The sequence below is a fragment of the Corylus avellana genome, chromosome 8, assembly GCF_965113065.1.
Source record: "Corylus avellana chromosome 8, dhCorAvel1.hap1.2, whole genome shotgun sequence".
NCBI classification, from domain to species: Eukaryota; Viridiplantae; Streptophyta; class Magnoliopsida; order Fagales; family Betulaceae; genus Corylus; species Corylus avellana.
The window spans coordinates 14266532-14281515 of record NC_142497.1 but is presented as its reverse complement, the minus strand read 5'-3'; the positions used below and the strand labels follow the sequence as shown (position 1 = coordinate 14281515).

The 14984-nt window shown below is 36.8% G+C and overlaps 1 protein-coding gene across 1 annotated transcript; it reads right to left on the bottom strand.

The window, feature by feature from the left end:
• Positions 1 to 1446: 1446 nt before the first annotated feature.
• LOC132163775 (TMV resistance protein N) lies at positions 1447 to 12203 on the bottom strand. The gene is given in 9 exon segments (XM_088518771.1): positions 1447 to 1718; positions 2666 to 2933; positions 3036 to 3904; positions 3907 to 4551; positions 4621 to 4723; positions 4814 to 5089; positions 5934 to 7032; positions 11647 to 11696; positions 12129 to 12203. Coding segments are annotated over 9 exon segments (3657 nt in total).
• Positions 12204 to 14984: the final 2781 nt, after the last annotated feature.

Below are 14984 nucleotides of genomic sequence, written 5' to 3'. Positions count from 1 at the left end.
TTCATGTCTTATTCCATGCTCTGAGCAAAAGCTTTTAAATTTCTTCAAAGTGTACTCTCTTCCATTGTCAGTACGGAGACACTTCAACTGCTTTCCAGTCTCTCTTTCAACCATGGCATGGAATTGTTGAAAGATAACAAAGACTTGATCTTTTGTCTTTAATAGATAGACCCACACTTTCCTTGATGCATCATCAATGAATGTGACAAAATATCTATTGCCACCCAAGGTTGGAACTTCGAAAGGTCCACAAACATCTGAGTAGACCCTCTCCAGAATAGTAGATTTCTTTTGTGAAGACGTTGCAAAAGAAATTCTATACTGCTTCCCGAATAAACAATGTTCACATGGATTAAGAGCTTTACCTTTGTCAACAGGAATGAGCGACTTCTTTGCCAAAATCTGCAACCCTTTCTCACTCATGTGACCCATCCTTTTGTGCCATAAATTTGGAGATGAACTATCTTCCACAGCGAACAACTCATCACGACAAACCTTCATATGTGTCTTGTATAATGAACAACAAGACTTCCCTTTGGCCACCACTAAAGATCCCTTGGTGAGCTTCCAAATTCCTTTGCCAAAGTAACTTTCATACCCTTCTTTATCAAGAATATTCCCAGATATGAGATTGAGACGCAGGTCAGGTATATGTCGAACATCCTTCAAAATCAATGTACACCCGACATTGGTTTGAACACGAATGTTACCAATCCCAACTATCTTCGAGTTGTTAGTGTTGCCCATTCTTACCATACCAAAGTCACCTGCTTTGTATGATGTGAAGATCTCCTTGTTAGGAGTAGCATGGTAAGAGGCAGCTGTGTCTACAACCCACTCCTCATCATTACCCGCAACATGCAAACAATCCCCAGCGCCATAAGATAGAACTACCACATCTTGCCCTGAGTAAGTGGCAGTTGTATTCTTTTCATCATCTTTCCTTTGGCTGTAGTCAGCTTGGTTTTGTTCTCGCTTCCAAGCATAGCAATTTCTCTTCATATGACCCTCCTTGCCGCAATGATAACATTTTCTTCTTTCAATGGACCTCCCTCTTGACTTTGACCTCCCTTTGGATTTATCACGACTCTTGAAACCTCTGTTTTTGCTTCTGCCCCTGTTCTCTGTGACAAGAGCTTGTGCACTGTCTGTCCCAGCAGCCTGTCTTCTAGTTTCTTCATTGAACATGCTGCTTGTAACTTGCTCCATGGTCATCTTGCCATCGGGAGTAAAGTTACTCAAGGACACCACCAAGGTTTCCCAACTATCTGGTAGAGAGCTCAAGAGCATCAAAGCTTGTAGCTCCTCATCAAGAGTCATCTTCATAGTGTTCAGTTGATTTACGATACTCTGAAAATCATTCAGATGGTCAGAAACTAAAACACCCTCCTTAAACTTCAAGTTAACAAGTTGTCGAATCAAGAAGGCTTTGTTTACGGCTGTCTTTCACTCGTATCTTGCTGTCAGCTTCTTCCATAATTCACAAGCATTGGTTTCATCGGAAATATGATGGTAGACTTTGTCATCCACCCATTGCCGAATGAGACCAACTACTTGTAAATTTAATTTCTTCCACTCTGCATCTGAAGTCTCCTTTGGCTTGGCTGTGTCACCTTCAATTGGAGCATACATATCTTTATAGTAAAGAATGTCTAACATCTTGCCTTTCCAAAGCAGCCAATTGCTGCCATTCAGGCTTATCATTCTGCTGCTTGTACCTTCCATTAAAATTGCACAACAATCTTCAAAGAAAAACGATGGTGAATAGTACCGTATTACCGTCAGCATGGCTCTGATACCACTTGTTAGGGATGGACACACCCTTGACTCAATGGTTGTGCAAACTCCACAGAATAATAGTGGAATGATAAATGCAAGAGATCAACACACAGTATTTATGTGGTTCGGCAGTGGGCTTACATCCACGGGAGTAACTCCAATCGATCCACTATAAACAACTTGTTACAGTGGTGTTTACTCAAGTTATGCAAAACTTGAGTTAATACAGGAGTAAATTAATACAGAGAGAAACAACCTCTGTTGAAACTAATATACACTCTCAGTGGTGTATTAAAACACTCTTTTCTTAACTCTCTCTCTGGAGTATAACTGAAGCTCTCCTCTCTTGGTTTCTCTTCTTGTGTGTTGTCGTTGATCTTCATCAAGCATCCTTGTGGCATAAGACCCCTTGTCTATTTATAGCCAAAGTTAGAACCATCTAGATGATGATCTTAGCCCCCAAGTTAGAATCTTCTAGATGAATGAACTTGGCCTCCAAGGTAGAACCATCTAGATGATGAAGACAAATTGAGAACCTTCTAGATGGATATAGAATCATCTAGATAAATCTTGAAGAGAACCTTCTAGATGGATGGAGAACCATCTAGATAAATCATTGTAAAGAACCTTCTAGATGGATGGAGAACCATCTAGATAAATCTTTGTAGGACTTGCTCCATTTTGTTTAATCAAAATCTTATCTTAAGTAGGGAAAAACCTTGTCAGCAGCCAACAATATATAGATCGATGGCGACCTCTATTTCATCTCCACTTTTCATCTTAATTATATTTCGTCTGACACAAAAGATATCGTGCCAAGCCATCACTTGTGCATGTATATGATCTTCGAAGATATGAAAATCTGGTGCTCTTGTTATAGCCTTACATGCTCCCACGTTATACCAGTCGTTGGACTGGTCTCTAGAACTTTTATTACATAATCTCCATCCGAAGGAACTCCCATCACCCAACGCTGGTGCTTCCTTGTTTGCTGCATAAACAATGCATAAAAGCACCTTGCTGATTTTACGGCCATCCAAAAATGGAGGTACACGGAAAGATACTGAAGAATCCATTGCCTGATGGCTAATCCAATTTGGAATCTCACTTCCGAGGAGGAGAACGGAACTAACATAATCTGTCTTGCACATCATCTATTTCAAAAAAGTGTTTGCATCAGAAAATGAGAGAGAGAAGAGAAGAGAGGAGAGAGAGAAGAGAAGAGAAGAGAAGAGAGAGAGAGAGAAGAGAAGAGCGAGAACACTTTTCCTAAATGCCAATGATAGATTGTTGCAGCTTCTCATCTCAACCTTTCTTGGTACGCATCGCAACCTCTCCAAATTTTGAATCTCAACCAGTTTGCGGCAATTATTAAGGTAAAAATATGACCTACCCTTGTCGAGAATGCGAAGGTCAGAAGATCCTGAACTCTCGTTCATCATAATTGAGATTCTCTCCAATGATGTGCAACCATTTGCTGTCAAACCTACTGCTCTTCTCGGAAGTGAAATTGATTGAAGACTAGTACACGCACTCAAATCCAATGCTTCTAATTTAGGAAGGCAGCTGATGAAACTAGGTAGGTTACGAAAATTGTTTCTTGATAATTTCAATATTTGAAGTAAAGATAAACATTCAAATTCAATGCGAAACTCATCTTCAGACAAATTTCGGTTACTGAGATCTAGCTCTATCAATGAACATAATTTAGAAATGGACACCAAACTCATGCGGTTGGAGCTATTGGGTGATATCCGTGATGAGGATGCTCCTCCACATCCCGGTAATGTTAAAACCATGAGATTGCTCAAATCACCAAAGGAAGATGGTAGTTGCTCAATAGCAGTTCCGTCTGCAACAAACACATTTAAATTCTTCATATTCCCGCATTGTTTCGGTAACTTGTCAAGTTCTGAGCAATCACACAAGTGAAGATATTCAAGACATTCTAAATTAGAAATGCTACTTGGAAGACTCCTAAGCTTCTTGCTCCCTTTTATATCAAGTGAACCAAGATATTTTAGATGTCCAATGGACTCGTGAATCTCAACTAAACTTGTACAACCTTCAAATGTCAGTTTGAATAGAGGTGAGGTTTCTAAGAACTCTGGTGAATTGATGAGATTTCACATCCAACAAAACTTAAATCTTTGAGATTCTTCAAAAGGTTAAAGGAGGATGGTAGTTGCTTAATAGCAATGCGCCCCGCATTCAACCTTTCTAAAGCCGTCATATTCCCCAATTGCTCTGGTAACTCTTCAACTTTATAGCACTCCCACAAGTCAAGAATTTCAAGAGATTCCAAGTTAGGAATACTACTTGGAAGATTCCTAAGCTTCTTACAACTTTGTAAATTCAGCTGAAAAAGTCTCTTTAGAAATCCAATGGACTCGTTAATCTCAACCAACTTTGTACAACCTTCGAGTATCAGTGTCTTTCGACGTGAGGTTCGTACAAACTTTGGTGATTCGATGAGACATTCGCATCCACTAAATGATAAAGTTTTGAGATTACTCAAATGCAGGAATGAGGACGGTAGTTGCTTAATAGCAGTGTTGTCCATATACAACTTCGTTAAAGCCGTCATATTCTCCAATCTTTTTGGTAACTTCGCAAGACTAAAGCATTTAGACAAGTCAAGAGTTTTAAGAGATTTTAAGTTAGAAATACTACTTGGAAGATTCCTAAGGCTCTCACATCCTTGTAAATTCAGCAAAACAAGTCCTGTTTAAAGTCCAATAGACTCGTGAATCTCAACCAAGCTTGTACAACCTTCAAGATTCATACTCGATAGATGTGGGGTTGTTAAGAAGTTTGGAAGATCCTTGAGGTTTGTGCAACCCTTAAGTATTAATATCTCCAGTTGTGGGACTTGTGAGAAGTCTAGTGATCTAATGAGAGATTTAGAATTGCTGAGATTAAGGACTTTCAACTTGTTGAATATCTGTGGAAAAAATAAAGAAAAGAAAAGTTCTTGTTAGTTATGAATTTAACATTAACGACGAAAGAAAAAATACTATTAAATTTGTTATACTTTCTTCGTCTTCCAAACTTGTTTGACTTTGCTACGCTGCATGTCAAGAATAACAAGGTTCACTAGATGAAAATCATGTGGGAGAGATTTCAATGGACACTTATGTCAACAAAGCCATTTCAGCGCTTTGGAGAGATGTTCATATGATCCTTTAAGATGTACATCATTGATTTGGAGTAATCTCAAATTTGCCATTTTTTTAAATGCTTTAGTTTCCCAATCTACATCTTCAAGTTTTGGGAGATTTAAGATGAGACACTCCACTTTCTTTGAACCCTGGCAAAATAGATGGTTGGATTAGCATTACACAAGAATAACTTCCAACTAGATTAGGCTTATATATTCTCACCACTCACACACACAAACACACACAATAGATGAGGCCCTGCACTTTCTTCGAACATTGGAAAAATAAATGGTTGGATTAGCATTGCACAAGAATAACTTCCAACTAGATTAGGCTTATATATTCTCAACACACACACACACACACACACAAACACACCACTTTCTTCCAACCCTGGCAAAATAGATGGTTGAATTAACATTACACAAGAATAACTTCCAACTAGATTAGGCTTATATATTCTCAACACACACACACACACCACTTTCTTTGAACCCTGGCAAAATTAGATGGTTGGATTAGCATTACACAAGAATAACACACACATACACGGATTAGCATTACATAAAATAACTTCCAACTAGATTAGGCTTATATATTCTCAACACACACATACACACAAACACACCACTTTCTTTGAACCCTGGCAAAATAGATGTTTGGATTAGCATTACACAAGAATAACACACATACACACGGATTACACACACACCAAGATATATATATATATATATACAAAGTACTAACGTGATTTAGACTTGATTAGAGTTGCTTAAAACTTGATTGCGTATGTTTTTAATGTTGTGAAGTACCAATTGTTTACTTGATTTAGAAAATTTAAGATCATTAATTTAGTTACAAGTTATGTTGATCCATTATTCAAATTATGATGCATCATGCATGCTTGGCAAAAAGATAAAATTCTCCTCCATACTATCGTATATTATGTGTTGATGTCATATATATGTATATATAAATGCATATTCCTCTTACCGTATTTTTGCTTAGTACATTTATGATATCCTCATGAAACCACAACCTACTTCGTCTTCCTGGATTTCGAGGTGATTCTGCATAAACAATCCCTCTCCCCATATCTCGAATAAGATCATGCATCCTCAAGTTATTATCTTCAATTGTCACAAGGGACCTTTAAATGAGGATACCAAGGCCATACTCTGCATAGAAATCACATGCAAGGAGTATTTTGATGACATATTCTTTCTCCATACCGATAAAGAAACACGCAATATCGAGGAATATCTCCCTCGTTTCATATTCGAGAGAATCAAAGCTTGTTTTCAATTTTTCTTGAATCGCTTCATCAGGAATTTTTTGTAATTTTTCCAATTTGCTTATCCATTCAGCAACGCTTTTTCCAAATAAAGAAGAACCCAAAACCACAAGAGCTAAGGGAAGGCCTCCAGTATACTTCACTACACTAACTGAAAGCTCCAGGTGTTCTTTTATTGGATTGGTCATCTTAAAGGCATGCCACTTGAAAAGTCGAAGAGACTCACAATGATTCAATTCGTTAACCTTATATTTTTTATCTACTTCAAGTAGATCTAGCAATTGTTCATCTCTAGTTGTTGCAATAAGTCTACTTCCCGGACCAAACAATTTGAAGTTTTTTCCAACTAATGCGTGTAATTGGTCTAAGTGATCCACATCATCAAGAACAATTAGAACTTTTTGTCCTTGAATTCTTTCCTTAATCAAAGTGATCCCTCTATCAACATTGTAAACATTCCAATTCTTCTTGTGCAAGATATCATAAACAAGTTGTTCTTGTAAATGAACCAAACCATTAGACTCTTTCGATTTTTCTTTAACATTGAATAGAAAGCTACTTCCTTGAAATCCATGACATATTTCGTTATAGACAGCTTTTGCTAGGGTTGTTTTGCCAATTCCACCAATCCCATAGAAGCCCACAATGCGAACGTCATTTGTTTCAAGATTTAATAAAGCTTTTATGTGTTCAACACGAGATTGTATTCCTACTGGGTGTTTGGTGACATCCAAGTGGGCGGGGTTCACTTTACACAAAACTTCTTCAACAATCTTATCAATAACTTGTGGTTCATACCTGATCATTATAAATCAAATGGAAAAGAAAAATAAAATAAGAACATAGAGAGGAAAAGAAGAAATAAAATTATGACTCACTGGCACCATAATGATAAAGATGTTATCATGATCTCAATCATATAAGGCTAATACGCCATGACGAACAATTAGATGTTTTTCAAATTTATTCATAATTATCATTCAAATATATTTCTATATCATTTATTCTCCTATTGACATGCCATATAACAATTATTTTGGTTTCTTCTAGTTAGTATAAAAAGCCATTAACTGTTTCGGGCAAAGTATGGTTACAATTTCATTCCTCTCAAGTGTAAGATATTCTATCTAAAAGCAATACAAGGCTAGATAATTCAAGAAAAAAAGTTTCTCTAGATGGCATGATCTTGATATACTGACAGAGTGGGCATGGAACAGAAAACCCATCATTTGATTCAACTCAAACACTAATTTCTTTAATTCATAATTAGCTTAATGTTATTTATATGGGAAAGTTCACATGCTCCCCTCAAACTACCACATAATTGACAATCCCCCCCCCAAACTTTCAATTGCGACAACATCCCTCCAAATTACCAAAACATTCTCAATGTCTCCCTAGTGATGAAAATACCCTTAATAAAAAACTCAATCTAAAAATTTAAAAAAAAAAAAAAAAAAAATGAAGAAAGGGAGTGGAAATTTTTGAAAGAAAAAAAGTAATATTATTTTTTTCGAATTTATAAGGACATTTTTTTCTTTTTGACAAAAATATAAGGTTATTTTTGTCTTTTTGCTGCCCTTGGGGACATTGAAATTTTTTTTGGTATTTTGGGGAGGATATTGTCCCAAATCCAATTGAAAATTTGAAGAGATGTCAATTGGGTAACAGTTTAAGAGGAATATGTGCACTTTATTTATTTATTATTTTCAATTTGTTGACTAAAATTTAAAAGAAAAGAAATGAAAAAAAAAAAAACGCATGAAAAATACAAGTCATAAAATATTTTTCCAACAATTTGTACATAATTTCTTGTCCTACCCAATATGATATGCCATAAAATATTTTTTTATTTTATTTTCAAGGACAAAACCATTAACCATTTTATGGAAAGTAAAACGATTTTTAGCCATCCACACAGTACATGTGAATCTCATCCCCATGAATTTGTAGCATGAAAAGTTAATAACTGGAGTTAAATAACACATGATGACAAGCCTATCGTTGTGCTATGATTGACAACACAAGTAGTCTTACCACCGGACAGGAAAAAAAAAAAAAAAAATTGATGAATTAACAGGGTGTAGAATAGAATTGAGAAAGACATGAAGTAGAAGATGCAAGTCTGTGAATTTCCAAATCGTGAAAGACAATTACAAATGACAGAAAAACTGCGAAACGTAAGCCAATAATATTTCGTTGCAAATTCCAAATATAACAAAATAGTTTCTCTAAAAAAATTAAATTAATCATAAATACAAAAGAAAGAAGTTAGGGACTGATCTTACGACCTTCGATCTATATCATCAAATATCAACTTTTGTGTGCATGTGGCTCCGCGAGTTAGAATAGTTAAAAAATACGGAGAAAGTTTTCATTCTCTAATTATTCGGTAAAGTCTACATTTTCTCAATCAAACTATTACCCAATTGATAATATTCCCCTCAAACTTTTAGACTCCGTTTACTTCGATGTAAAATGGTTTTCGTTGAAAAATATTTTTAGGGAAGCCATTTTCCCTAAAAATATTTTCTGTCGAAAACATTTTACGACGTTTACCGCGCACACGGAGAATATATTTTTTTCAATAAGGTTCCCACCGAGACCTGCCCGGAACCCTGCCGAGACTTGACTGGGACTTGTTCGGGACCCCGTTAGGACATGACTGGGACCCGCCTGGGACCCGCCCGGGACTTGACTAGGACCCGCCAGGTACTTTCTCGAGACCCCACTGGGACCTGCCCGGGACTTGACTAAGACCCCGCCAGGACTTGCTTGGGACTTGACCGAAATTCGCTCGGGACACCGACAGGACTTGACAAGGACCCACCTGGGACCCGATCGGGCGGTCAAGTCCCAAGCAAGTCCCGGTAAAGTCCCGAGCAAGTCCCAGCGAGATCCCGTGAAAGTCCCGGGCGGGTACCGGTCTGATCTCGAGCAAGTCCCGGCAGGTCCCAGTCAAGTCCCAAGTGGGTCTTGAGCATGTCCCAGGCGAGTCCCAGTCAAGTCCCGAACGAGTCCCGGGCAGGTCCTAGGTAGGTCCCAGTCAAGTCCCGGGCAAATCCCATTCAAGTCCCGGGCGGGTCACGGTCAAGTCCTGGTGGGTCCCAAGCAAGTGCAAGGTAGGTCCGGTCAACTCCCGGGCAAGTCTCGGACAGGTCCCGATCAAGTCCCGGGCGAGTCTCGGTCAAGTTCCGGTCAGGTCCCGGGCGGGTCCTAGTCAGGTCCCAAGCAGGTCCCATGCAAGTTCTGGTCAAGTCCAGGGCGGGTTCGGTCAGGTCCCAGGCGGGTCTTGGGCAAGTCTAGGGCAGGTCCGGTCAAGTCCCGGGCAGGTCCCAATGGAGTCCTGGGCGAGTCCCGGTCTAGTCCCGGCAAGGTTCTGGGTGGGTCTTAGCAAGGTTCATCGATTTAAGAATGAGATACTCACAGTCGGAAAATGGTTTACGATTTTAGACCGTAAATCATTTTCCAAAAATTAAATAAGAATTTTCAGTCAAAAGGAAAATGTTTTCCGTTGACCACTATTTTAAGTCAAAGTAAACACCGTAAAATGCAAAAATCATTTTCTGAAAATCATTTTACGTCGAAGTAAACAGAGCTTTAATTGTGACAATGTCCTTCCAAATTATCAAAACATTGTTAATGTCTCCCCAATGATGAAACTACCGTCAGTAAAATAAAAAACAAAAAATACTAAAACTTCCAGAAAAAAACTTAAAACTAAAAAAGAAAATATAAAATCCAAGGGGTGGCCAAATTTATATATATTTTAAAAAATCATATTTTTCAGAACAAAAAAAAAAAAAAAAAAAAAAAATCGAAATGTCTGTTTTTAAATAAATTAAAAATTTTCGTTTAAAAAATTAAAAATTTCGTCTAAAAAAATACAATTTCCTTTTTTAAAAACATAATTAAAAAAAAAAAAATCGTTTTTCAAAAATCAAAACTAATGTTTCAAAAAAAACAATTAAACATTTCATTTTAAAAAAGTTAAAAAGAAAAAAAAAATCGTTTTTCTTTTAAATTAAAATTTTCGTTTTAAATAAAAAATTTAATTTTTTTAAAAATTGTTTTTTTCAAATTTATCAGGATAGTTTTGTGTTATTGAGAAATCTATAAGGACATTTTTATCTTTTTGCTAACCTTGAAATACATTGACAATGTTTAAGTAGTTTGAGGAGATTGTCACAATTGAAAGTTTTGAGGACATATTGTCAATTGGGTGGTAATTTGAAGGGATATATAAACTTTTCCCTTAATTATTCTTATTAGTATCACATCAGCATTTTTGACACATAAAATTTAAATAATTTTAATTTTATTAAAAATTAAAATAATTAAAATCTTTTTATATATATATATATATATATATATATATATATATATAAAGTAATTAAAATATTTAAAAAACAATTAAAAATTAAGAACCCAATGGGGCACCCCGAGCGTTGTATTGGGAATGGCAAAGGGTGGCTCGTCCCAAAAAGGGGTCCATTAAGCCTTGGGGCTCCTTTTATTTTTTTGCTATTGTTCTTTTAAGATTTTAATTATCTTCTATTTTTTTTATTTTTTTTAATAAAATCTAAAAATTATTATTATTTTAATTTGACATGACAAAAATGCTAACGAAGCACTAAAAATCTCGCTTTTTTCGACCCATGCAAGACCCGTTTCAAATCCAAGGAAAAATTAAAAAAAAAAAAAAAAAAAGTCAACATCCCCTCAAATTATCAATCAATTGAGAATATATTTCTTAAACTTTGAAATGGAACGTTCTCTAAACAACCAAAAAATTGTCAATGTCCTTAGAGGCTAATAAAAAGACAAAATGACCTTATAAATTTTTATTAAGACATAAATAGCCCTATAAATTCAAAAAAAAAAAAGAGTAAATAATTTTTTTAAAATAAAATTTTTAATTTTTTCTTTAAGAAATGAAAATTTAATTTATTTGTTTTAAAATAAAAATAAATTTGGCCACTCTTGATTTCTAAGTTTTTTTTTTTATTTATTTATAGTTTTAGTTTTTTTTTTTATAAATTTTTTGATATTTTTGTTTTTATTCTATTAAGGCTATTTTCTTAATTTTTAGTAGTTTGAGAAAGACATTATTTCAATTGTAAGTTTGAGTGAACATTGTTAATTAGATAGTATTTTGAGGAGTTTATATGAACTCAATTGTCCAAGGAAGAGATGTATTTCCACAATGACTGAAGCATTCCAAATTAATTTGAAATTCTTTAGATTGATGTATATTTGTATTAAATTTGGATTCTAAAGCAATCTCGAGGAATTTTATTTGTACTTTTGATTTGATCAATTTTAATCTAAACTTTAAAAAGAAAAAGAAAAAAACAGACACAAGTGAAATAAAAACTGCATGTAAAAGATCAAGAATCCATAGCATAATACCCATTTGCAACGCTTTCAACATCCCAACCCGAACAATTTGAAGCTTCACACTACAAAAAAACAATTTTTTCCTCACTGGAGTTTTCTGACGTGTCAGGGTGTCTAACACGTCAGAAAATTTTTCTGACGTGGCGTTTCTGACGAGCGTTGATTGTCAGAAGCATAGGTGACAGGAAAAAAATTTTCCTAACGTGCTAGTGGGTGGAACGTCAGAATTTTCTGACGTTCCACTGTCTCACATGTCAGAAAATTTTCTCACGTGGCAGAACTACCACGTCAGAAAATTTTCTGACGTGGTGGTTTTGACGCACGTCAGAAAATTAAAAAATTGAATAAATTTTTTTTTTTGAATTAAAAATTTATTAATTTAATTTTTTTTTTTTTTTTTTTTGGAATTTCTCTGCCCTCTGTGTTTCTCAACACAGCTGCGCCATAGTGCAGAGATGGTGCGATCTCTGCACCATGGTGTGCAGAGATCGCACCATCTGATCTACACCATGGTGTGCAGAGATCGATCTCTGCACACCATGGTGCAGAGATGGTGCACGTCGATCCATGCTCTTCTTCTTCCTCGATCTTCTTCTTCTTCTTCTTTTTTTTTTTTTTTTTTTCTTCTTCTTCTCTTCTCCCTTTCTTTTTCTTCTACAGCTTCTCTTCTCCCTTTCTTTTTCTTCTTCTCTTCTCCTTTTCTTTTTGTTCTCCTTCTTCTGCCTAATTTCTTCGATCTACCATGGAGAGAAGGGAGAGAGGAGAGGGAGAGAGTGTGGGAAAAATAAATGAGGAGGAAAAAAGTGGAGGGAAAAATTTCAAAATTTCGGCCTTTTTTTTTTTTTTGACGCGCAATATTTAGCACGTCAGAAAATATTTTCTGACTTGGCATTTTTTGCCACGTCAGAAAATGCTGACGTGGCAAAAATCATGTACTGTTTGCCACGTCAGAAAATACCAAATTTTTTTGTAGTGTCAGTAAGATCATATATATATATATATATATATATAGTTTTATTTTATATATACTGTTTTAATATTTTATATATATATATATATATATATATATATATATATATATAAAATGAAAAAGGCGGAGAAACCACTTCATAACAGAACAAAACATAGCAAACTAAGTGCGACTGTACACTTGTACAACCTGAAGTGCGTTGGTGGACTTAGTAACGCGAGCTTCTCGGCCTTCCTAGAGTTCATCAACCAGTTGCTACCTGAGGGTGATGAAAAGCTGCCAGGTAATACATATGAGGCGAAAAAGTTTTTACGAGATATGGGACTTGGGTATGAGAAGATACCGGCGTGTCGTAATGACTGTATGTTATTCTGGAAGGGCACAAAGGAGTTGGATTCATGTACCGTATGTGGAAAATCTAAATGGATGGATGCAATCAATTTAGATGAGGATGGTCAACCTATATCGTCGGGCAAGAAACGTCCGGTGAAGGTGTTACGGTGGTTTCCACTTGTACCACGACGATAGAGGTTGTTTATGTCAGAGCATACTGCACGCTTTATGAGGTGGCATGCAGAAGGCCGCACAAAGGACGGCGTATTGAGGCATCCGGCTGATGGCGAAGCATGGAAGTCATTCGATAATTTGCATCAAGAGTTTTCAGCAGACAGCAGGAATGTAAGGCTCAGACTAACCTCGGATGGATTTAATCCATTTGGAAACATGAGCACATCTCACAGCACTTGGCCTATACTGCTTATGCCCTATAACATGCCTCCTTTAATGTGCATGAAACAGACATCTTTTATACTATCATTGATTATTCCAGGCCCAAGTTCACCTGGAATGGATATAGATATCTACCTTCAACCCTTAATTGAGGAGTTACAAGAACTATGGAATGTAGGGGTGCGCACATACGACGTCTCAAAGAAAAATAATTTTGTCCTACGAGCGTAGTTGATGTGGACAATTAATGACTTTTCAGCATATGCAGATTTGTCTGGATGGTCTACTAGGGGTGAGAAGGCCTGTCCGTGCTGTATGAACTCGACAAGGTCGAAGTGGTTAAAACATGGTCATAAATGGTGTTATATGGGGCACAGGCGATACTTGCCCATGGATCATCCATTGAGGAGGAACAAAAGAACATTTGACGGCAACGTAGAATTAGAGTGTGCCCCTGATGTGCCAAGTGGAGTCGAAATCATGAGCCAATTAGAAGGGATAGTGTTTGGGGATGAGAATGCTGGTCAGGCAAGGGAGGCTACGAAAGAAAAAGGAAAGAAGCAGAAGACGAATACTTCTAATGTAGTGTGGAAGAAGAAAAGTATTTTCTTTAGGTTGCCGTATTGGAAAGATAATTTATTACGGCACAACCTTGATGTTATGCACATAGAGAAAAACGTGATGGACAACATACTTGGTACAATACTGGACATTCCAAGGAAAACTAAGGACAACTTCACTGCCCGCTTAGATTTGCAAGAAATGGGTTTGAGACGTACACTGCATCCCTACCCTGGCGAGAATGGTAAGACCTATATGCGGCAAGCTACCCACACGATGTCCAAGGATGATAAGACACATTTTCTGAAAGTGTTACGAAATATAAGGGTGCCCGATGGATATGCCTCGAACATTTCCCGTTGTATACGACTTAAGGACTGTACGATATCGGGGTTAAAGAGTCATGACAGTCACGTACTGATGCAGCAACTTCTACCTATTGCATTGCGTAGATCACTTCCAAGCAACGTGGTTAGACCTCTTGTTGAGATGTCTGCATTCTTCAGGGGACTATGTTCAACAACATTGACACAAGAGGATATTGACCGACTACAGTGTGACGTCTGTATCACGTTGTGCAAGATGGAACAGGTTTTTCCCCCCAGCTTTTTCACAAGCATGGTTCATGTGGTCGTGCATCTTATCGGTGAATGTCGACTCGGTGGACCAGTACAGTATAGGTGGATGTATCCGGCAGAAAGGTAAAATTTGTTTACCTGTATTTCATATTTTATGGTGTAACTCTAATACAAGACAAGTACTAACTGCACTGATTGATTGTATTCGTTCATATTTAGGAGCCTTGGAGTTTTCAAATCTAATGTGCGTAACAAAGCGGCTCCTGAGGGCTGCATTGCGGAAGGCTACATAGCTACTGAGTTGGTGACATTCTGTTCGAGATATTTAGATAATACACTAACATCTCACAATAGGATACAAAGAAATCCAGATGGTTCAAAGGGACATGAAACACGAGTCCGGCTCGACCGAATTACAATGACACAGATACACCGGTATATTATGTTCAATTCGGACGACTTCCTTCAATTGCGGACGTAAGTCGAGGTCCTTCTTCGCCATATTGTATGTT